We start from the raw sequence: 24,245 nt of genomic DNA, 5'->3' as shown, positions 1-24,245 counted from the left end.
TGAATTTCAGTCCCACAAAATGGCGAACACTCCAAGTGAAAGCATGCAATAAAAGAGCCAAGAGTGCAGAGGGGGGTCATGAATTGTTTGCTCCCGTTTTTCCTCATCGAGGAACAATCTCATTTCAATGAGAAGTGGTGAGGGCCAAACTTGAAAAGAGACTCTCTTCAAACGGATGAAAGAAGACCAACGAATGGGGAGGGTACTCTAGTAAAAGTTCAACAAGAAAACCAATTAAAGAAAATGGGAAAACAGAATCCAAATCCGCTTTCAAAACAAAGAGTCTTAAATTGGACCTTTTTAGCACAAGTTAGTTTGGTAAGTTCGAGAAAGTTGAGTGGCAAATGGACATAAGAGCAAATCTGCTCGCTATTGCCAATCATCCGAAAATTGCATTGATTTTCAAGAAGCAGCACTTCACCGATAACTTTTCTGGCGCGTTTGTAACAGTGACCATTTAGCTTGTACTGTATACTACAGAAATGCGATCACTAACACGTTTTATCAATGAGTTTTTCATCAATATAGTTCTAGGCTTAAGAATCAAAATCAAAGTTGAAAATTAAAAACAAAGGCAACTTTGATTTGTTCACTAGTTTGCATCTGATTTATATCATCCAACTTATCGCAGACTTAACATTCTTAAGAATTGACTGAGTCGTATTTCTACTTTTCTTATGTTTATATTCATTGCACCTTTGTCTCGAAAGACGATTAATACACTGGGTTCCCATTTCCCTTTATAGGTCATATACTATTGTCTAGTCCAACAAGAAGAAAAGAACCAGAACAAGCAGAAAACATTAGATTTAACTCTCATACTTGGATTTTCTTTCGCATCGTTTTCCTCGCCAAAAGGGGCAAAAATTCCAAAATTAGTCACATATTAAACTAAAATGTGTGTTTTGGGCAGAGCAGCGTGGTTTTATGTTGGAAATCACAATGGAACCGTTGCCCCCGGACTACCCCGTGTTGATTATTGCTGATATAATTTATACAACCTCGACTTTCGACAATCTATGACCCTAAGAGTGTTGAACCAGGTATAGAACTCGAATGTACCAGCAAAGCACTCATTTAGATCATAAAAATGTTTCTTCCACCTAAACCACATCGTGTGAGTTTTGTCATTTTTTTTTCTTATTGCTCGTCTTGTTTCGTGATTTTGGCCAAAAACTTTCAAATTAACAGACACCTTGGACTAAGTGTCACAGTAATTTCCTCTGATTGCTTTGCTTGAATCAGAGACACGAAAGAGTTACTTATCGGCACAACACGCGGCTTAACCGGTGGCTGCCACGTGTCCAATACAAACCCTCTAATGGAGGGTCGCCGTTTTTTCTGCTTCAGACCTCGCTTCGAGTTCTGTCTACCAAGTTTGAGATTTTTGATTCTTTGCTCACCAGAGTCCAGAGACCAAAGTCGACGACGTACCTTTCATAAGCTTGCTATGGGGCGGAAGTTTTCTGAAAGGCATGATTCAAAACACGATCATAGCCATCCCAATTGGTCCAAGTATGTGGATGGATCAGAGAGTCATCACTCCTCCCTTTTTGAAAGACAACTGAACAATGAATTTGGGACGGACATTGGACCACTCAAAAAAAGTTGTCATGAAGTAATTGGACACTTTGGACAGCCAAGGCTGCTCAAGCACTTTCGGCCCTTACTTTTGTGAGGGTGACTCCTTAGTGGCCAATAAGCAAGGGTTTGTCATTAGTGTTCTTCCATCGTGATTGGCTATCCAAACTGACGAATGACGGTAGTGTACTTCACTTACGAGAACTAATCAAGAAACATTCTGAATAACTTGCAGAGTTTCAATTCAATATCTTGGAAAAGGTACCGAGGGTTCACAATTTCCGTAACACGACGAAACCGTTCTCGTAAAATGAAATCATTCTCACCAGACTTTTTTTTGCATAAGTATAGGTCAATGACAAATTAGAAATGTAAGATTTGAACCAAAGATAGGTCAAAGATTGCCAATCAGTCGACAAAATATAATTTGCTCCAATCATTATTTCACCGTCAAGCAATGTTAATAAGTACAATGGCAGTGAAATCACATCCCAAGAAAATGTAATTTACTAAAATTACACTTACATCCAAAATGCGTTGAATTATTCATTGAATCTCAATTACAGCTTTTCTATTATTTTATCAAATCGAAAAAGGCCAAGACCACATAAATCATGTCTAAAATAATACTCCATAGGTAGACCTTTTTCACAAGACTTCTAAAAGTAATCAAGTTACATTTGAGACAGGTTTTCTTCCTTAAGAGCCCAGGCCGATTCCTTTCTTGCCATGAACCATAAACATCACGGTATTGTTTGCACTTGTTCCGATTGAAGTTCTGCATTGGTCGATCCAATTTGGCCAACAACTGTCATTGCATTAACGTCCCGTTTTTTTAATGACATAGTTCCCTCGATACTTTAAATGGATTTGATTGGAATGGGAGGGTCCCAAGCCATATAAGTAAATGGACCAGGAAAATCAAAGAACAAAAGTGAATTAAGGCGTGAAGAAAACGAAGAACATAATCAGCGTGAGAAGTAAGCTCTGGCTCGTTTTATGGGCCCACGAGGCTGGACCAGACATTTGTTGCCACCTGAATGGACTGTAAAACTTTCCAACTTGTCGTTTTATTAGTTGTAAAGAGCTTGTTCAGTGAAAACCGCAATCCCTTTTCTGCCAAATCCAAACCTTTCAAGACGTTCCAGCTTGTGAAAGGGCCATTACTATCATAACCAGAGGAAAAAGTGGTTCCAAAACAAACAAATTGGTCAAGATTTGAAATCATGGTCAAAATCAATCTCCGATCTCTACCAAGAAACTTTGTTGCCAAATGGAAACTCCCTTTCCCTCGGGTTGTTGTCCAAAAATATGTCAACGGTCATCTTGTTGGAAAATCTTCAAAAGACTGCCAGAGACAACTAAAGGCAAACGGCTTATTTACTACCCAGCTTTCAGACGATTCGTTGCATGTTTTCGATTTCTGGAGAGTGCATGTGCGGCAAACATTCCAGTCGAAGGAAAGGTCGTTCGAATGTCTAAACGACAATCAAACGCTTCTGATGTTGCCATTGCCCGACGAAAGCTAGAATGCAGTGCGTTCTACCTTCGGTCGGTCAATGAAAGATTCTTGTGGAAAACATTGGTGCTTGAGGGGGATCAAGTTGTGGGATTACAGCTCCATATTTTCACTTACATGAATGCTATTGTTTGAAGCTCAAGATTGACTGGACGAATAAGTGTTACTGGCAAGATTCTGACCAGGGTAAATAAGTTCCTTAGAAGAACCTGAAAGAATCTTGTTTTGACAAGAATCTGCTTCTCTTCCTTGAAGTGTCTGTTTCTACGTGAGATCGGCATTGAGGTTATGGTTGAGGTAGGGACGTAATGCTCCTGATGATCAAGGAGCAGAAGCAATCGCATGCTTTTTGTTGGCTAACGTAAAAGCACAAGCTTTACTTACCCATCGATGAACTTTGTTCCACAAAATGTGTTCTTCTTAAATCGACTAATAATGACTTAATGGAGCTCGAGAGAAAACAAAGAGATTTCAAGCGAGATCATCAGGAACGTTCGTTCTACCCGGCTTTGAAATAATCCTATGAGAAATCTAGTCATCCTCCAAAAATTGGACAACAGCAAGCAATTGTAGAAATTTTCGACCACAGACCAATTTGTATTCAAGATCGGAAATAGACTTTGCCACCTTTTTCTTGATCGTATGATCAGTTAATACTCGTTAGTTCGTTCATCGGAGTCAGATGGCAGCTCTCTCGCTCGGACTGACATCTGAGGCCGGTTCTTTGTATCGCGTCTAGTTCATGCACTAATTGATATTCTAGGTCACCCTTAGTTAGTGGTGACTTAGTCACGAACTTTTTCGTGTTCTTTGAATCATATTCAGTTGGTGGTGAATTAGTCATATTCAACTTACAATAACGAAGTAGCAGGTTTACATATGTCAATAAAGTTAATATAGCCTTTCAAGGTAACAAAATAATTCATTCAAGTATATAACATCAAAAATGAACTTAATATGTCAATTAATTTGTGGCAAGTGATTGTCAGCAAATTTTATGGCCAATTTGACAAAAACAGGAACATTCAACCTGCAATAGCTAATCAGCCAATGAATATGTCCATACAATTTCTACTAAAGGTGCAACTCATGTGCCTGATGGTTTTGCTTTTCAGCACTTTTAGTCTAATGTGCCAATAAGTGTGTTTTAGGTGTCATTTTACACTTTTTTGACTGGCAACTGACTTTTCTACAAAATACAAATTGAAGTCCTTGATTTACTGATATGAAAAACTGTCTTTAAAAGTCTTGAGAGCATAGCATAAAGTTACTTAACAACATTCTAAACAGAGTGCAAGACAATATTTGAGATCAAAACTAAGGATCAAAACATAGGAAAAAGTCAAGGCCATGTGAAAGGCTAGCTGTATCTACAAAATAAGAAAATCAAAATCGATTCCAATATGTATGTTTCCGTTTGATATAATTGAACTATTTCAATGAAAGTTGAAAAGCAAAAGCCAGAGAATTTCCCATGCCCATAATATTTTCAGTTTAGCCGCGAATGGGGAGGTTAATTCTTGCTGTCTAGTTTAACCAGCAAATTGGTGCATGAATTAATCACTACCTAATTTAGACTTGATTCAAAGAACGCAAAAGTGGGGTTGTGCACAAATTCATGTGTCAAATGAATTGGACATGATTCAAAGAACCGGCCTCAGATGATGTGTGTCCCAACTTTGGGATATGCCCGCTCCATTGCCACAACCAACGTGCGACCTTACCCTTGGGAAAGATCACAGGTTCGCCCATTTAAGGTGTTAAGGCAGCAACTTATGTTGTAATGAAATGCTGTAAAGAAGCTTGGACTCAACTAGCCTAGGTTTGAACCAAGATAACCAAGAGAATCTTCCAAAATTGCGCCAAATTTATCGTTTTAAACGAAAAGAGCTTTTTGAACGGTAGATGGCGATAGCTTCTGAAATTGATGACGCCAATTTGAAAACGTTTGTTGCTTTTCAAGGAAAGATTTAACCGTTTTAACCTATGAATTTATGTTGAGTCTTCAAGATTGGCGAACCTTTTTTACAACGTTGATCAAGGGATCAATATTCCACAGGTCGTAAATCCATGTACTTTTAGAAATCTGGCCTGGTCTTGGAACGCTCAAGTGGCGCAGAAACCTTTTGAAAGCAAGCCACAGAATCGGTCAGCACTGAGAGGCAACGCAAATGAAGTACAACACCACGTCGCTTCGAGGCAATACATACGCCATGTTTGTGTGTAAATATGTAGGGACCGAAGATTGAGTTTGTTGATTTTGGAAGAGGTGGAGCACGAAGTCAAGAAAGACGTGGCTCCTCTACATAGAAGCACATTACCCTAATGCGTCTTCGATAGGATTATGAGGAGGACTTGGTTCCAATAGAAAGAGGCAGGTGCTTCTTCCACCTTTCGCTGAATATACTCAGAAATGCAAAACACACCTGAATCTCATTGGCACAGTGTGGGTGCTACAGGATGTAAATCATAGTGATAGTAGAACTGACCGCCCTTCATGGCATTGAGGAACCAACTGGACCTTGGAGCACACTGAGATGAATTTGGGTACGGTTCGTCCACCATGGATTGGAACGTCTTTCGAACTTGGCACTGACGAGAACGAAACTAAACCAGAGCCCGACCTCGGAGACCCATTTTGCCATGAATGTCCCCTGATCGAGGTTATTGTTTTCCCAGCCTACCTACCGTACCCGTAGTAGATACTGTTTTGCCTAAGGCTGGCTTCCAGGCCCAACAAACGAACAATAGAAGGCTGCTGGTAAATTGACATGGTGGGACGAATTAGATTAAACGGAAGTGGAAACAATGCTTCTGCATTGCAGTCATCGGTCGCTAAAGCACTTTGATTCGTCACTTGCCAATATCCTGGGCCAGTCTTGAAGACCTTGTCTACGCATATCAACCACGGGTTAGAGTATCCCGTGGAAATACTCTTGGCCATGACTGAAAGTCAGAGCCAAAAGAGATCCCCTCTGGGTATGACACTTACAAGTTGATGATAGGCAAAAAGCTTTTAGCCCCCTCTCCCCCCAAGTTGAGCTTTTGATGGTGCTGAAGCATACAAGACACATTTTAAAATATGGCACGATCAGTGAACTTACTTTCAATTTTTTTGAGGCTCCTGACCGTAAAAGAAGAGACAATATTTATCAAGCAATGATCCTTTTCTGTGTGGTTCAGAACGTTTGAGACTTGCCTGAGCATTGCCAATCGCTTGACGATCAGGGGCTTCTTTTCGCCAAAGGCCGCCATGTTGAAGTTGAAGTTTGCTCACCGTAATCGAAATGAGCACAAGATTGATCCAAATCAAGATCACCAAAACTGGATCAACAGGAGCCACAAAGCTCTTAGAGCTGTCTGTGGTTTCGAAAGTTGAGAGTCGGAGGGCAGTTCAATCGTTTCCTCAACGATTGGCCTTCGCGCAAACGGCCGACGAAAGAAGGCCTTCTCGATGGCTGAGAAGACTTACTGTCGACAAGAAAGGAATTCTGGCCTTTTTCCTACCCTCCCTCTTTCTAGAATTCTTTCCTTCGTCCTTAGAGGCAACCAGGAGAAGGCTGCAAGATAGATTCCGGCTTGTTTACCGCTTTTTATGCCTTTTCAAGTGGACCGATGGAACTCACAGAACTCACAGAACTCGCGAACAAATGAGATCATGTCCAATGAGGCCTTGAGCTTCCTAGGGCAGTGAACATTTGGATAAAGCGAGAAAAAAGGCCAATCCACGACTGATGATCTTCGACACAAACGTGGCTTGTAGTCATTCTTGTGTCTAGTATTGATTTAATAGACACACAACGACCGAGCCTTCGTGGGTCATCAGTGATCCTGCTTTTACATCCAACAAATGGATTCGAAATCCAAGATCAAGATTGATGAGAGCTCCGGCAAACTTTGTTGTTGGCAAAGCAAAATCATTGAGGCCTTTTTACCTTCAAGTTTACGACCTTGGTTCATGGAACTGAACAATATCTTTCAAGAAGAGCCTGGGGGATTTCCACAAAGGAAATTGACGACCAAACAATTGCAAAATGTTGAAAGTTTTCTTGGAGCAAAAAGAGCTAAAAGAAACAAAAGGCAAACCTGGTCAGGCTTTGTGTTGTGTTATTCAATAAAAAAGTATGTAGATTCGATTTGGGAAACGATACCATATTCAATTTTAGGTTCCTCAAACGACAACAATTGGAATTGGCCATGTAAACTACAAAATTCACCATTAGATGGCGCCCTATCAAAGGGCAAGCAATGCATGGCAAAGATAGAACGAACATAAATAATTTTGACTCTGCTTCCACTCAAGTCATTGGATTCTACTTATCATTTGATTCTGATTGAATTAGAGCTTGGCTATGAAGTAATGGAGTTTTGAAGTCTCATAGTTACTCTGGTTAGTCATAAAAACATGACAAACAATGGGCCCAAATGGTAAGAAATGATAGTTTTCGTCAAAGAGTAGCTTTCGTAGGTACAAATACTCTGGATAAAGGCAAAAGGGCTATCTGTGATTGATACTGAAATTATTGTTGGCCAGTAAATTGTAAGATTATGAGATGATCACACAGTAAATGTATGTAGCGCCATCTAGTTTTATTAAGGTGCTATTGTTATCGAACAATCCTCAATGAAGAATAAAAATTTGCCCTTTTATTTATGAATACCTTACTTTTGATCAACGAAACTGGAGCTAAAAGATAATTTGGTCAAGCATTATGGCAAAATATGCCGAAATCACATACATGGCACTATGATAAAATTCATCAACAGGACCATTGTCAGTGGACTCCAAAACCAAACGTGGTTTTCCCTGAAAATCTGAAGTTTAAGCATTCAGTAAACGATTTCAACTTGGAGTCATTAGTTTCAGAAGCTATCGCCATCTACCGTTCAAAGGGCTATCTTAGCCAAGTGGCTCATTTAAAAAGCCAAATCTAGCGCAATGTCGGACATGATCGGTATTCCATTTCACGCACGGTAGTCAAGGAATAGTTAAGCTAACATATATTTCTATTTGGTTCAGCATTAGAGATGCACCAATGATGCCTTTCAAAAAGTAATGGATTTTTTCCTAGTTTCATGTTCTGAGTTAGACATGAGAGTCTTTAGGGGGAGTTACAAGGCTAGTGAAAAACGGGAGAGAAGAGGTGCTGCATTTTGGGGGGTTGCTTTCCTCTTTAAACGCACTGCTTTGATGGCCTGTTTTGATTCAGCACAACCCATCATCACATTATTTTACTCTGAGCTTGACTGTTAGATAGCAGGACAATAGCGCCGTAAATAAAGCGCCACGGTGGCCAAATTATCCTAATTTCTTTTCATGTTATCGTAACCCATTAAACTTTTGGCTTGACTCATCCAAAAAGGCAAATCTACGATCAGCTATTGTCAGTTCATGGATCTAAAAATTAGACGTTTGACGGGCTCAAATTGACAAGGAACTTAATTGCTTGTCCCCTGATCCAAACAACACGTTAGTTGATCGTTATTGAAAAAGGTAATATAGTTCACAATCTGTTCGGAAATAACGCCAATGTTTGCCGGGAGAGTTCATGAAATTCGCACGCATGAGATTCGACAAACTGAACGTTCGCTTAGGTTCACAATACGCCCAAGGCCACTTTCACTATACAACCATTATCAATTCATAATCGTCAAGCAAAATGTGTTTATTTACCCCGGAGAAGCTTTCGATTATCTTTTGCTCTCTGTTCCTTGTCGGCGGATGATAGATGTAAATCCGACCCATCCGTTTCATCCTCACTGGAATTGGCCTCTGAGACCAGTTTCTCACTGGAATTTTCGACTGAGGCTGATTTCACCACCGATATCGTTGAAACGTGGATTTTCTTTGCGCTCGTGGGAGGCTGGGAAGGTTTCGAACCGGAAGGCCTTTTTTCTTCCGTTCTCTTGGGCGGCTCATTTGAAATGACCTTCTTTGAGACCTTTCGTCGGCGGTTCATTTGCTTGGACATTGCCAATGAATGATAACTTATTCCCGCACTCAACAAGTAACACAAACTGGAGCACTTCGGCCCAATGGAAATCCCTCGTGAAAAGACCCTTTCAAACTGATTGTTAGTCTTCGGGAACTTTTTACGGCTCTGTTCACCGTGACTCAGTGGCCAGGACAACAATTTGGTCGATCACTTGTGAAAGAGGGTCTGTCTTAATTGTAGGAAGTATTGTCTTTCCCCGCCGTCAGAGCGGGGAAATAACAGGGATCCTTTCAAAACAACTCTCAAATCAGTGGACGGGGTTTCTTTCGTGGTTCGGATCGTCTGGCGGACTGAATCGACCAACGTGGCAAAACTGAGCAATATCGCACCAACAATAACACATATCATCGGCGAGTCAGGGCCAAATGGGATCAAGTTTACGATTTGCATGGCTTCAGGGCATTAAATTGATCGAAAGATTTTATGGGGCAGCCCGAATCACGCATGTTTGTTGGATCTTCTCCTTGGAGGTCCCGCGACAAACCACTTTGTCATCATTTGTGTTCGGGCTTTCCCAATCCTCTCCGGGGCTCTTATGTTGCTTTCATGACCTCGTCTCTAGAGGTGGGAGTGTTAGTGGAAAATGTCGATGTAATTGATCTTGATTTGAGGGTAGTTTGCTAACCAATCGGGCGGAAAAACGTTTGTTGGGAGCTTGCCAAGGTTGGCCCTAGGGGGCGCTCTCAATTGATTTGTGCCAAGGAATGGGACTAGGATTTGGGCCCGCCATCTTTTTTTTGTACGGTGGTGCAAAGTGTCACACGATCATGACAGCCTTCCAAGGACTCTTGTCAGCTTCAGGGTACCGACTTAAATTGAAAAGAAGATCCTTTGAGGAAAGGCCTTAGTCTTTTCCAAACGAACACCATACATTGCACTCAAAGATACTTCAATCATCAATGCCAGAAATGATTTTACAGATGCATATTTTGCGTAAAAGTAACTTGAAAGCGAACCCAAATCAATGGCGGAATATAGGTCTTTCATTTGAATGCAAAAAATAGGCTAGTAGTTAGTACTGTACAGTGGTTCAAAGGATAGATTGATGTTTGATTGGTCATGGTGCAATTGGTAAAGGCATTGCACCAAATCTCGTCTTACATTCATCGTACAAATTAGACTGAGTTGGCGTGAGGAAACTCAACTCCAACTTCGAGGTACAATCTAATCACAACCTCATCAATATTTGCTAGCACCACGATAGACATTTCAGGCAGCCTTTGCAACGAAAGTGCAATTTGTCTAGGTAAACGTACGAGAGAACATTCTGCAAAAGTCTGAGTTTCCATAGTTCACACTTGTTTGCTTATTTCATGCAATCTTTCTCTCTCGATAATTTGAAAAGGACTAACACTTTCTTCCCATTTCTCCTAAGCTTCTGCCCGTGAAGTATGTAAAGTAAATGATTAGAAAATTAGTTTTTAAGTTAAGTTATTCTTTTGCCTTTGTCGACCAGAAATGACAATTTGGTTGTTTCTTTCCACAGGCCACCTGATTTTCGTCAACTTAACCACGGACAACTAGAAAAATGGACGAGAAATGGGGCATCTCCTGAACCTTTTACTGCATCCAAAATGGCCACTTCATGCAATCCAAAAATCTGCCCAAAATACATTAACTTGACCAAATTTCGGCCATAAGTCCGGATCTGAAAACTTAGGTGAGGTGGTCAAAGTTACGCAATAACGACGATATAAAAATTTTGATATTCAGTCCATTTTGGGTCAGCTACAAAAGCATTTACTGGTACAACTTTCTGCAGTAAATATAATGAAATTAGTTTGCACTTAATTGCAATGATCTAAGTTTCTCATTTTATTCTTACATCTTGAAAAGGCACCCAGAGTGCCCCGATTTTAGCAAGAAAACCCTAATAAGTCCATCAAAGTCCACGACTTTATTCACTCTAACTTCATTTATTCCACAATCACTGTAGTTATATTACAAAGAAAGAGCAACTATACTCCAAAGTAAGTGCAATTGTATTCCAAATTAATTTTAAAAAATGTTCAGTTTCTACCATCATGTTTCCAAGTGCTATTGCACTTATATTCAAAATTAATTGCACTTTTGTTCATAAGTAATTGTGACTTAGATTCAATATCTTTGAACTTAGCTTCATTGCAAATTAGAAAAAAATGATCCTATTTACCAAGTGATATTGAGATATTCATTTTCAAATTACGGTTGCATTCGAACATCGATATTTTATGCTGCAAATAGGCAAAAAGTCCATGGCAAATGTGTTTGATTGCATCCAAGTCAAACACGGTAATTTTTTACATATATGCCAAGCAATTGTTGCGTGCTCATGTAAGAAGGCAAACTCGATGGGTGCGTGTACTTGTTAGAAATGGACCATTTCGACGATTCACACATTGTATTGAATTAAGGTTGTTGGATTGGACAGAACCCCTGTTCTGTTAAAACTGCTGAAAATAGCTGTTAACACCTTTCAAAGTGACGATTTTTTTTTTTCAATCTGTACCATTTCTCTGCACTTCCAGATAACAAGGGGACTTTTGGGAAACTTCCCTTTAAGGTGAGAGGACAGATTGTCCAATGCACGACCGCAATAAATAGCCATTGGAATTGGCGTCGAAAAAGTTCCGTCTAGATTTTTCAACTTTTTCAAACTTTTGCAATTGCGAACAAGGCAAAGTTTGACAAGTCAATTCCTCCTGTCAACAACATTCAAGTTACTCCAATAGATTGGAATGTGACTTGGGAGAAGGGATGAATTTATGTTGGTGTTCAAGTCGGACTCTTTCCAACTTTTTGCCATATTCGCCGAATCCTGACTCGAGTCCGTCAAAAAAAACTCGGAGACCTTCGCTGGACCATAGATTTCTAGACACTGGATGTCGGACTACCGACCACTCGGCTGGTAAAACAGTACAATGGATGGTCTCCTAGGAATTGATTACAAACCGGTTTATTGTACTGTTTAGCCAACCGAGTGGTCGGTCGTCCGACATCCAGTGTCTAGAAATCTATGGCTGGACACAAGCCCGCCCAAAAAAAAAACAAATTTTATGATTCAAAACTAAATTAGGCCAATGTGATCACCTTCCAAGTACTCGCATCTGACATGTCATGGCCCTTTGTCTGAAGAAATCCTATTATAAAATAATGATCTATTCTTATGAGTCCGGACTCGAGTCCATTCTAAAAGACTCGAGTTTTGCCCAATTTTTTCAAATTGGGTGAAAAGGTTGAGTGCATGAAGACATCATTATTTACTTAAAAATGGACGCTCAAATAAAAGTTAAAGTGAAAGGCCGCCACCTTTCTCAATTTTATCAATCTACTTCATTCGACCAACTGTGTGGCCTCCATTCAACTCGATGACTTTCTTGACTCTGCTTTGTACCTTGAATTGATGGCTGATCTTTCTTTTGATTAAACAGCTTGTACTTATCACATACCAAAAATGTGGGGGGAAATGAATAGGTCCAAGACTTTCTCGTCACGCTGTCTTATGCTCACGATCCAAGTCAGACAAAGTTGCTTGGTTTGAATCTAGTTGGAAACTATAATCTCACTAAATTTGGCTTTGATTACCTCATTGTAAGTGAGAACGGTGAAAAAATATCAGCTTGAGTGCCTTACGTAACTCGTCATTTCGTATGATTTGTTCATAAAACTGCAAATAAGGTGATCTCACAAGACCCCACTAAATAGAGAGTAACACCAAACTTATGCTAAGATTGGGCTTTTTCAACCAGTCACTCTCCAAGAAAACGACCTTTTGAACGGATAAATGGGGTTAGCTTTTGAAATTGACGAAGCCAACTTCAAAATGCCTTGACTTCAAACTACTCTCCTATGTTCAGCATCCATCTTCATGAAGCGAATCTTTCGGATTACAGCATCACTTACTGGTATTGAGTCGGCGATGAAAGGCCGAACCCGCCACTTTCTTGACCAGAACGAGATCGCTCAAGCTGACTCGATCTCCAGGGAGCCTCTTACGAACAACATCACTGAAGGAAGCCATAATAGCCTCTCAGGAAACGGGCACTTGACAAGTTGGAAAGGTTTCAAATGAACGCTCCACAAAGCTGATGCACAACTGACAACTTAGTTGCAAATCTGGCCCAGATATCTGGACATGTTTTGTTAAGGCAGCGTGGAATAGATTGATCAGACGGGACTTGTTGGGAGACTTTGGAACGGTTCGATTACTTCTCTGTCGAGCCAACAACCAACTTCTCACCGACCAACCATTAAAGGGAGTTCGGCCATCCGCCGAACTATCTCTCCCAATGGAAGCAATGGAAGCAGGCATTTGTTCTGTTTTTGTGTTCATTTCCTCGCCGAGGAGTCTCGTGTACTTTGGGAACGAACTCGAGCTTGATGGACCAATAGCTCACCAACGGAAGAAGATTATTCCGCTCTTTAGATTGTGATAGATAACCAGGTGCACCAAGTTGAGCGATGGTTCAAATCAACATGCGATTCTAAACCTCAGCAGCAAGTGCTTTCTACCCTAAAGTACATTTAGATTGTCCTTTTTAAGAAGGCGCTGAACCAATTCAAAATGAGACTTCAAATGCTGAATTCAAGGTTCCTAACATAATCCAAAGCAATCTAGTTTCACAATAAATCTGTGGTCTTTTGAATCCTTGATCAAGGTTCAAACCGGAATGTTCCAAATTCCTCGAAAAAATAATAGGCATCGCTTTTACTTCAAAGTACAAAGTTTGATGGCCTTTGATATGGACAAAAGGTTCTCGAGTCTATAATCAACATGATGGAAAAGCCATTACTAATCCTCTATCCTACCTTTACTAACCAAAAAGGGTACTCTTATTCCCGAACGGGAACAACGACATGTCTTCAAAGGACCACCACCCTTCCAAAGTAACTAGCACTTTCGGCCATGGTCCCTCATGAATCGGGGGTTCATTTCCATTGTGCCAGAGTAATATAAGTGAAATTGATCAAACGACACTCACTCGTACTCAATCTGGGATGGCGAATCTTTTTCCCCTGGATCTTCAACGTTGGGATCAACGTGAATTGAGGCACTTTGGGAACGTGATTGCTGCTAGTTCCACTCCGAAATCTGGATTCAGCCGCAAACATGCTCCTCCGAACTAGTAGGTAGACGATCGATCCCACTCTCACCCGAACACATAGAAGCCAAAAACTGAATTAAATGGATTGATCGTGGGTGCTCCATGTGCCACAACCAACCTGGGAACCCTCAATTGCTAGTGGAGGCCTGGTTTGATTTGAGGCACACTCCGTCAACGGGAAGAGTTCGAAAAGAAGCCGCTTTAGATGAAAGGAACTTGTTGACTTGACATTCGCTTCTCAGAAATAGCAAATACAGTATTCCCTTACTACAATACATTGCATGCTTTGGGCTTGGAACCTCATGGTCGTCGTCGTCAACGTATGGGAACATCGTCTTGTCAAATGTACATATATGATCACAAGAATCGTTTTCGTGGTAGGGACCGATCTCTTACTGGAGGCAAAGGTGTCTTTGGATAAGTGCTGTGGTTTTTTTAAAGAAACTCTTCATTGCGAGAATCATGTCTCATTGGATCATGGTTATGGGAAATACCGTAGATATCACTATTATTGGACTTTTGATTGCCATATGAAAGATGGTTGCAATGTTTAAGATTAGATGATACCTTATAGATTGGATCGACGAGATAGAGGGAAGCCCCTTATATTAGCATTACTGTACGTAAAGCGGAAAAAAATTCCCAAATGATTGGTTATGGTTAAAGTTGCAAGGAAAGAGTTGCAATTGTTCCTGTTTGAGTTCAAATTGGGCTCTTAAGGCTTTGAATGAGAAAGACCAAATCCAAGGGTAACCCTCAAAACATATATTCTCTTGATATTCCATTGTTTTAAAGTTGTAGTTTGATGAGCCGTTAGCTACTTTCATTTCATTCACTTTTTTAAGTGGCTTTTTTTGCTTGAAAATGCCTTATATTGGCCAAAGTTATATTCAGCATCGGTTGCAACTCAAAAACTTATCTTACTTCCTCCAAAAAAGAGACTCGAACAGAACAACATACGTAAAATTTGAAATTCGTCGAATCCCATTTGATTGAATTTTGTGAATTGGGAATGTAATGAGTTATAGAAGCTTGCTTTCCATAGATGGATTTCCCAAGAACGGAGATAGGAAAGGAGTAACCCAGTTTCATTTTAGATTGACCACATCAACCACAAATGAGGAAAACCAAATACTTTGTACAACGTCAACGGTACAACGGCAATTGTTCCGTATGTGTACCAAGTCTATTTGGACGGTCTAAAAGTGAGAGGTGACATACGGAATTAGACCCAACCACGGGATAACCTGTTTGAGGATTTTTGGTCATTGATTGGTCTTAATAAAATAGCAAATTTGTAGCATTAGAAGTAAGTTCTAGGATCCCAATTGCAGCATTTTAGTATAGGGACATATATTGGACCATGTTCGTGTCAATATTTGATCTTTGGCCTAAACATTTTGCATCCATTGATTGGATGCGTTCGAGTGTAACAGCTCAAATTGAAACGTTTCACATGACAAATTTTATTCTTGGTTTCGGTCGTAGCTATTGCAATCCACGTTAGTGTGACTCATATATCAAATATAAAATCCCACACTGAATGTAGGCCTAAAAAGAAGTCCCTAGATCATCACGAACAACAAAGTATCTAATCATTGCGATATCTTTCAGAAATATCAAACCCTGGCACAATCACCTGGCTCATGAGTCACTTTTAGCCTCATTCAACCGTTCTTTCAATGGAACGTTGGACCGTGAAATGAAGCATGACTAACTTCTCAGGTATGCGTACGAAATATTGGGTGGTTCCAAACCCCAGTGGTGTTATTAGATCGAACAGAAAACTTCCTGGTAGTGAAAGGTTAGCCTTTTTTGGCTCAACAGCCAAGGCTGAGGTTTGATTGGTCGTTGGCTGATTGTTGAGGTTTTCTCTAAGATTGAAAAACGTTCCAGGACTTTTTGGTATCTGGCCAAATGGCAACCATTTTGGTTTTGAAACATACTTTATGACCCACAAGATATTTAGTAGCTTGTTTCAACTTAAGAGTCCCATGCTATAGAGTAAATTGCTCTTAACCTCATCCGTAAATATATACGTAGAGGAGAGTGGTTCGGGAGCGTTCCAACAAAGAACAAAGCTTCATACAATTTGGTCCTCTTGCGTCACCCCCCCCCCTTTAACCTAAATGCGACCGGCCTACTTTCTTAGAGCCCATTTGAAGGACGCATTGTATCTATATATTGGCAGTAACCTCCAGGCTCATTCGTACCAAGAAATACTCGTCGTCTTTCTTGGGGTCTTTCCTTGTCCCTTTGCTTCCTTCTAATATTCGTAAGGAATCCGTGGGCGTTGTTAACGTGGTAGCCCAAGGACGACGTTAAGAGTGGACAGGGACGGTAGGGGGAGATTGGTGGTGGCTAGAGGGCTAGTCAGAGAAGCGACACTCACGAGATTTCTGAGATTTTTTTGTCTCCCTCGCGGCCGCCTGGTGTGTGCGATGGGGATCGGCTTTGAACACATTGAGTTACGTGATTCTCAAAATCAAGTACCGAATTCAGGGAGCCAGTGAGTTGATAGCTCGCTTGTCCGCTTTGGTTGAAACTGAGTAACGCAAGAGAAGTCGATCAGCCCGACACCCTGCTGCCCAACTACCATAATGTGTTCAAAGCAAAGCCTCAAGTGGCTTGGTTGGAGTGACCGGAATGATTTTTCTCTGACAAGCCCTCTAGCGGTGGCTATTCTAATTAATCGAATGGAATCTCCTTCAACTAAGTTTTAGCATTTCGGTCCATTGGTGCCGGGGTCCTTGGAGAACTGTTTTCTTGACACAATTTTAGATCAACCCTAGACACAACTCTAATGCCATATTGAAACAGATTTTTTTTATTAATGTAAAGATTACCAAGAGTGTTAAAATTAGAGTCTCAATATTGTCACAAACGGTTCAGACCACAGAGTCATGATTGAAAACGTGGAGGAGGGATATGATTTCAGTCTCGTATAAATTTGGTGGAGGCGCGCGAGGTTCAAAAAGGTTGAATTAATGTTCAGTTGACTTCTCCCGAATGTTAGATATTAGTTGCATACCTAAGCTTTACAAAACGAGCATTGGTTGCGCTCATTCGTACACCCGAACCGCCAAACTTATGCAATTTCTGCTCCAAAAAAAAGCAACTTGAGAAGAGGAAAGTCCCTTCTCGTTAATCCTAGGCTCAAACAACAAAATACCCTTTTGATTCCAAAAGCAGCACGACAATAATGATTTTCATTCCAGAGTACTTGAGACACAGACCGGGGAACGACAACGAATGATTTACGACCGATTGGCATAGAATAAATAACAAGACGGTTCGATAATCCTGTTCATGAAAACTTGTAGACCCAAGCTTCACGTCCCTTGCTTGGATCGGTTTAAAAAAATTCATGCACTTAATAGACAAATCAATGGTAAGGAGCACTTCCACTTTTGGGCTTGCCCTTATTTACCAGTAGGACTCTAGCTGAGATATTTGGTATGGTTTTATGGCCGAATTAAATTTTAGTACCTTATTTGTTAACCAAAGCATGCCTCGGGCTCTAATTTGATTGCCTAATTGAGGGTTCAGTTTTCGTGCCAGAATCATGTGCAACATGGAGGATCGGAAAAGGTCGGGAATGGCCAACTTTCCAACAACTCAAACTGTTTGCAAACAACTCAATGGGTTGCAGGTGTTCATACTTCTAAAGAGTATTTTTTTAACTCGTTATTGCGAGAAGCAAGTCTTATTGGATATGCATTTTTAACATGATTTCATGATACATGATGAAGATAAAATTTTTCTTATCTGTATGTCATTTGTTGGAGATTGGGGGCACGTTCTCAGGTCAAGGATTTCAAACATGTTCAAGTGAGCTCCTTTTGACGCAAGGTTTTTCACAGTTTCACTCAACCTCTCAGAGATTTTCATTTTCTCTGTCCGTTTCAAAACCAAAACCCGGGATTTCTGACAGTACAATGGTATTCCAATTACTCACTGTTCTCTTTCATCAGTCCTTTTTTGATCCGCTCTTCTTTTAAGGTCTTGAGGTCAATCTTGAGGATGTCTCGCAGACTTCGTGTTGGTGCGATGATCGGCGGCAAAGGTACGTGTTTACCCTCCTAAAATACGAATATTCTCTCAATTTGGTTAGTTACCATGTAGATAGGGTAAATAGTGAAACAATATAAAAAACCTGGATTTGAATATTGAGCATACCAAAATATTTTGACAACCCTTACGGAGTTTTGCAAAAATGTTTGTCATTGATGTGTTGCAAAATAATAGCAAATGTAAATCACGGTACGAAAACGGACTTTTTTGCTCAAACATCCTGTATTATGTTCATGGTTTGCAATGCTTTAGTCTAATTACAAAGGAAACAATTACAGTTGCACTTCCGCCAAAGTGAGAAATTCACTACTCAACCATTCCTTGTCACTCGCTTCAGTTACTTTTTGAAATCGAAATTACCTTCCATTTTGGTTTCCTATTTTAGGAACATTTTTCAATTACTTCTACACAACTGGTCAATGAAATGCATAATTGATCGAGATATGTAAAAGGTGTACTCATTGGCTAAATAAAATAGATTTTCCCTCTAAATCACTGCAATAGCTAAGGCCAGGGCCTAGATCAGATACATGTGAACTACCAATCAAAAATCTCCCTCTTCTCTTCAGCTCTTCCGAACATGCATTTCTCCAATTTCCTCCACAGTCTACACAGGTCCTATGGCTTCCCACCTCCGTCCAATCTACCCTCAAATCCGGGATGCCACTTTTATCAAATTCCTCAAATGATACCTCTGCGTGCCCCAATATGCCAACAATGCATGGACGCATCTTACTTGCGAAACTGAGCCCCTCACCCCTTTAGGGTAAATTAGCCTTTCCCAAGGTGATGTCTGGACAAGGACCTCCTACCACTTTATTGTAATTGGCCCGATGTCCCTTAGGAGTGTTGGCGGTCGTGCGCCTTTGTTCGGCTCACAGCAAAATGCCATTAGCGACGAGAGTTGACAAAGGATCTGTTCAATCTTGACCACCCATTTTAATGCAATAACCAATGCTTTTCATTTACCTGTAACTACTGTTTTTATGGACACTGAACCAATTCCAGTCATCTAAGTTGTGATATTACGATGTTAGTATCTATTTTGGCGTCATTTCTATTTTTATTTATTTTACAATTTGTACCTATACGCTTCACCATCTAGTTACTTTTAAGTATTTTAAACACATGACATGACCAGGAGTAGCACTAAACATATTATGAACCATTGTAACTGATAGCTGAAGTTCTGTGAAAGTGACATATATAACACAATAATTTTGGGAAAAGTGACAAACGAGATTGCATTGAACGCTGTCGAGACCAAAATTCCCTGTAAGATTGGAATAATTCAACAAAAGAAATATAATTCTAATGTTTGGGCATTTATCTGTACAGTTCATATTCAGTTGCTTGAATAAAAATAAAGTAATAAAAGGCAGCTTCGGGGTCCAAAAGGGGAAAAAAGTAACAAGTAAGTTTTGGGCTGATGCGTGCAGTTAGATCATTTTAGATGTTATAGGATTACAAGTCAAATTGAAAAAAGCAATTGAGTAATTCATTGTAATTTCGTTATTACGCTCCTGATACTCGTATCATTCATTTTATCGTTCTTAGAAACACGTAATTTTCCTCCCGTTTTTGGCGAATCTTTCCGTAGAAATCTGAATGAAATGTATTGACTCACTAGCTCCACCCGTATGTAGTCAGATCTTTTTTGCTTATAAAATTTGCAATTCCACCGCCACTTTGGACGCATAGTTAAGTACATCCATAGCATAGTAACCAAGGGCTTATCTTAATCGGATCGTCTTCCTTGCGGTTTCATTTACACATCGACCTTGGGTCACGTTTCAACTTTGACTCCAGATATTGTTGCATTGTAAGGGAACTGATTATAAAAACGCCAATCGCAAGGACTCAGCACTGGTGTGAATTTCAACTCTTGTCAAAATAAACCTTGAAGACCCACCCTTAGCATGATAGAGTTCTTCCATTCAGGTTCTGGAGGACCCTTCTTCCCGGCCATTTCCACGAAAAGCAATTGGATCAGAACGTTGAGGCTTTGATCCTCGAAGGTCGTCGGCCAATCCAGAAGATCACGGAGACACCAGGATCCAACCATATTCTCCAGATGCTGGGTAATCTACCACTCTGTGTCAAGATGCTCAATCTCGAGAATGGCTGAGAATGTGGCGGCTCGATGAGAGTGGCTCAACACTGTTAGGAATCACCTTGGAAAAGTAGACATGGGATTTGGAATGCTTCGAGCTCCATGACTGGAAAGGAAAGCAAAGAAAAAGGTTCCATTCCAGCTCAGTAAACTATAGTTTCCATGGTGCCTAGGACAAGAAATGCTGTACACGTCTAGTTCCTCTCATGACATCGTACAAACAATCCTTTATTTACAGAGTGGTCGCGAGGGATACATAATTTGGAACACACTACAGGTAGAATTAGGTGTCGAACTCGAACGAAGCATGCATTTTCCGTCCAGTCTTCCACCTTGGATACGCATAGAAGAGACCCAGTTCCAAGGAAAGCGTCAGAACGAGAATCCAGGTCAAACCATGGGATATCTGAGAACCCAAGGACATGGAGGTGTGCAAAAGGTTCACGAGTTCATCGGGAAGATCGTCCACAGTGGCCTCAAACCACATGATTGGCAATACCATTCCATCAAAGGAGGCTGGGACGTTTTTGAATTGTTCTAGGTTGGGATTGGCGTGGATCCTAATATTGATCTGAAGCCGGATCTTGGCGTGAAGGCCGAGGCCGAGGTCGGGATGAAAATCCATGGAAAAGGAATGCAGAGTCTCGCTGGGATGGAGACCTGTTATTGTGGGAACCAAATCTGAGTCTGTCCCCAGGAAATGAGGCCAAGATACGACTAATGGAGCTCCAAATTTACAGGGACTGACATCGAATAGACCTTGACCCACACATGGCACATTGATCGTGGATAAATCAAATTGTCCCATGGAACCAAAATCAATTGCCCACTGCTCCATTTCTGGCTTGGTCAAAGTTCTTGGATCACAATAGCACTTATTCTCATCGTGAGCGTAGTTGAATACATCTGGATGGGGTCCAAAACGTAAAGTTTTCATTCCATAGTGTTCAACATCTTCTTGGAACACGAGGGGAATACTTCGGCACAAATCAGGCACAAATAGTGCCAATGGCTCGTTTGGCACGATGGGACCTGGGAACATCATTCCTTCGAAACCAGAAACTTGATTGCACTTGTCTGTGTTCCAAACCGAAAAGTGGTCCAAACCCTTCCATTTCTGTACATGGCCCGCTTGTTTGTAGTTCCATTTTCCACTCTGAACGGAGATTCGTCCATCGCTAGTTCCATTTTTACCCAAGAACAAGCCAAATTGGCCTGGAACACGGATCTCGTCGGGCAGGAACACTGAGGCCAGATCCACTAATGGATCATCGTATCCCCAAAGGATCTCATGGGCACTGTGGGACACAAACACTTCGGGAACGTGTTCCAATGTTCCCAATGCACTTTGAAAGCCCATTACGGAGAGCATTCCCGAATTTTTGAGAATTGCACTAGCCGACAAAAAGGGAACATTGGGAATACTAATGGTATTCGAGTGGGGGTCGTCATGCGACCTGTCACTTTGAAACTGGAACACCTTCAACAAGTCATAACTGACAAGACGCTCCTCGTCTTGGAACGTCACATTCGTCTTTCGCCATTCTTCCTCGTAGACAAAAGGCCCCACTTCTTCAACGTGGAACACGTCATCCGTTCCATTCATCCAGCGTTCCACATTGGTGTAGTTGAATAGGTACACGCGCATCTCGGGATTTAAGGGGGGCTTACTCCAATAGTTGAAGAAAGTGGAGCCTTCCTTGATAACCAATTCGTGTCTGATCACATGCATCATGATCGAAGGCAAGTAGGTAAAGCTCAAGACCAATAAAACCAAACAAAAAAAGACTTGGCAAACAAAAATGAGCACAAAGCTGGATCGATTCATCCTATTTTGGGCGGGAGCAGAGACGAAAGCGAACTGAGAAGGAGATTGTTGAACATACATAAGCACTACCCATATGTTCATAATCGGGATTAACGCAAGAAGTAAGAAGTAACCTGACCAGGGAGGGCAATGGCTGAATGAAGGCAAAAACTTCAGCCACCCATCATTCCTACGAATGTAAGAGTTCAAATTGCCAACAAAAATGATATTTACGATCCTCATGACAATGGTGGAAGGTGCAATTATGGTGTCTGTGGTGTTTATGGCATCACAATCTATTCCGTACTTTAGTACAAAAACAAACCTTGCACGTTCTTTCTATTCTTCTACTCTGATTTCTGGTCGTAATTGTTGAGTGCTGAAATCAAAATATTTGGCCTTAGCGTGTGAGCATAAAGGAGTGGTAAAAGCGACTGAAGCCAGGACAACACTGAAGGCGCAAAATATTTTGCATGTTATTGCAAATTTACAAGAAAATTATGAAAAGCCTCGAGGTGACTTTTGTCGTTGAAAACAATATTTCCTCTCATTTTGCTTCAACTGCAGTTCCAAATTTGTATTTATGACAGGGTTTATCTTGTTTGTGTTATAATCAAGTATTCTGAGCAAATGGAACTGGATAAATTCTCACCCCGACTTTCGGAGATGAAATGACTACCATTTGCTGACCATCTCTATTTCACAATTGGAACTAAACAACAGATATGTGCGATTAAAGCTTAAAACACATTACAGCCGACCCAAGAACGGAGTTTTAGTATGTTACCTTAACCATTTACATGCACAAGCTTCTTGTAAAGATGCTAGTAGATTCTTCTCACCGATAAGTTAATCATTGGTCCACACAATTTGGAACTTAAAGCACACACATTTATAGAATTCACTTCCGAAACCCAGTGACAAATTGCCTGCTTGAACAGCACTAACACCGCTGGTTCATGACACTCTCTTGACCAAAAGGCCACAAACCACCCTTGTTCCGTTGGCCTTCATTTTCCTCGACAGTTGTTTTTACATGTTGCGCTTCGCTTCTTTTCGGTCCGTTCGATTTTTGTTTGGCTGCCCCTTCCTTGTATTCTAAAGGCCACTGAAGACCTGTCTTCGACGACGCGCACAACGGATGTTCCATCCAAGGAACAGGGAACAGACTCCAGAAGGGGCGAATAAACTGACGAAGAAGGAACAGGGAAAGGAGGGTTGAGGAATAAGAAACATTGTTGAAGTCTTTTCCACTATTGATTAGACAAGCACTTTTGGCACAAGAGACCGTCGTCGTCCTTGCTCTGCTATTGTTGCCCTCCTTCTTTCAACCAGAAATAGAGGGGCAAGAGCATAACTTCAGTTTTGATTGGTTCATAGATGGGGATGAACTTTGAACTCAAGAGTGAGGAGCTGAAAGTCACATTGTGATGACACAAAATGATATCTGCAAAATGTCAAAATTGTTTCAACCTAATTGCTTAACGTTCACAGTTTTGAACTCATTCGCCCGATTGAGCCTTTATAAAAAGGCGAGTTGTGGAACATGGGGTGGGTTTTGAGAAAGAGAAATACATAGGATTATTCGCATAACATTGATCAGTAGTCATCTTCCTAAACAATTAACATGTTTTTAAGGATCACTTTGCTCCAGAAAAAAATGTCTCGAGCATCAAATATGATCCAATGATAATGTTTATCACAACTCCTAAGCTCATTTCTGGCTCCGCTTTTGAGAACTTCGTTTTGCACCTTCTTCATTTAGGGCTGCAAGGACATGTCCGTCCTCATGGTGATTTCTCTATCCATAATTGACATGGAATGGAACACCGAGGTACGTACAACAGCATGTGCTTGGGACGTGGTTGTTGGCTCTCTCTCTCGAATCAACGTCCATGAATCCTACGCACATGAAGCAAGCAAGAACAACAAAAACAGAGAGGGGAGCAGGAGACGAAGGGGGCACACATAATTTTAGAGGGATCCGAAACCGCCAACAATAGCGAGAATGAACTGCCATGACGGGTTGTCCCATGGAACCAGCCTTGATTTTGTCGGGCTTGCGAAAAAA

General features: G+C 40.9%; 2 protein-coding genes across 14 annotated transcripts in view; both read right to left on the bottom strand.

Moving 5' to 3' along the window:
- Positions 1 to 23,450, bottom strand: part of LOC131879897 (inactive ubiquitin carboxyl-terminal hydrolase MINDY-4B-like) — a 32,355-nt gene extending 8,905 nt beyond the window's left edge. For 2 of the 13 annotated variants that reach the window (XM_059226380.1, XM_059226379.1), the window contains exon 1: positions 8,775 to 9,379. In XM_059226380.1, the coding sequence (XP_059082363.1) occupies positions 8,775 to 9,072 (298 nt within the window). In that variant the 5' untranslated portion in view covers positions 9,073 to 9,379. Of the gene's footprint in view, positions 1 to 6,204; positions 6,462 to 8,774; positions 9,381 to 12,978; positions 13,112 to 14,057; positions 14,309 to 18,138; positions 18,263 to 20,166; positions 20,474 to 22,961 lie in introns of those variants that run through there. The other 11 variants (XM_059226386.1, XM_059226384.1, XM_059226376.1 and 8 more) reach the window with 10 other exon arrangements.
- LOC131879898 (scavenger receptor class B member 1-like) lies at positions 20,635 to 22,377 on the bottom strand. Its single transcript, XM_059226391.1, has one exon. The coding sequence runs from the start codon at positions 22,274 to 22,276 to the stop codon at positions 20,651 to 20,653; it is 1,626 nt and encodes a 541-aa protein (XP_059082374.1). The 5' UTR covers positions 22,277 to 22,377; the 3' UTR covers positions 20,635 to 20,650.
- Positions 23,451 to 24,245: the final 795 nt, after the last annotated feature.

Source organism: Tigriopus californicus, chromosome 4 (genome assembly GCF_007210705.1).
Source record: "Tigriopus californicus strain San Diego chromosome 4, Tcal_SD_v2.1, whole genome shotgun sequence".
NCBI lineage: Eukaryota > Metazoa > Arthropoda > Copepoda > Harpacticoida > Harpacticidae > Tigriopus > Tigriopus californicus.
Note: the sequence above shows the minus strand (reverse complement) of the source record. Positions and strands in the feature narration are given on the sequence as shown.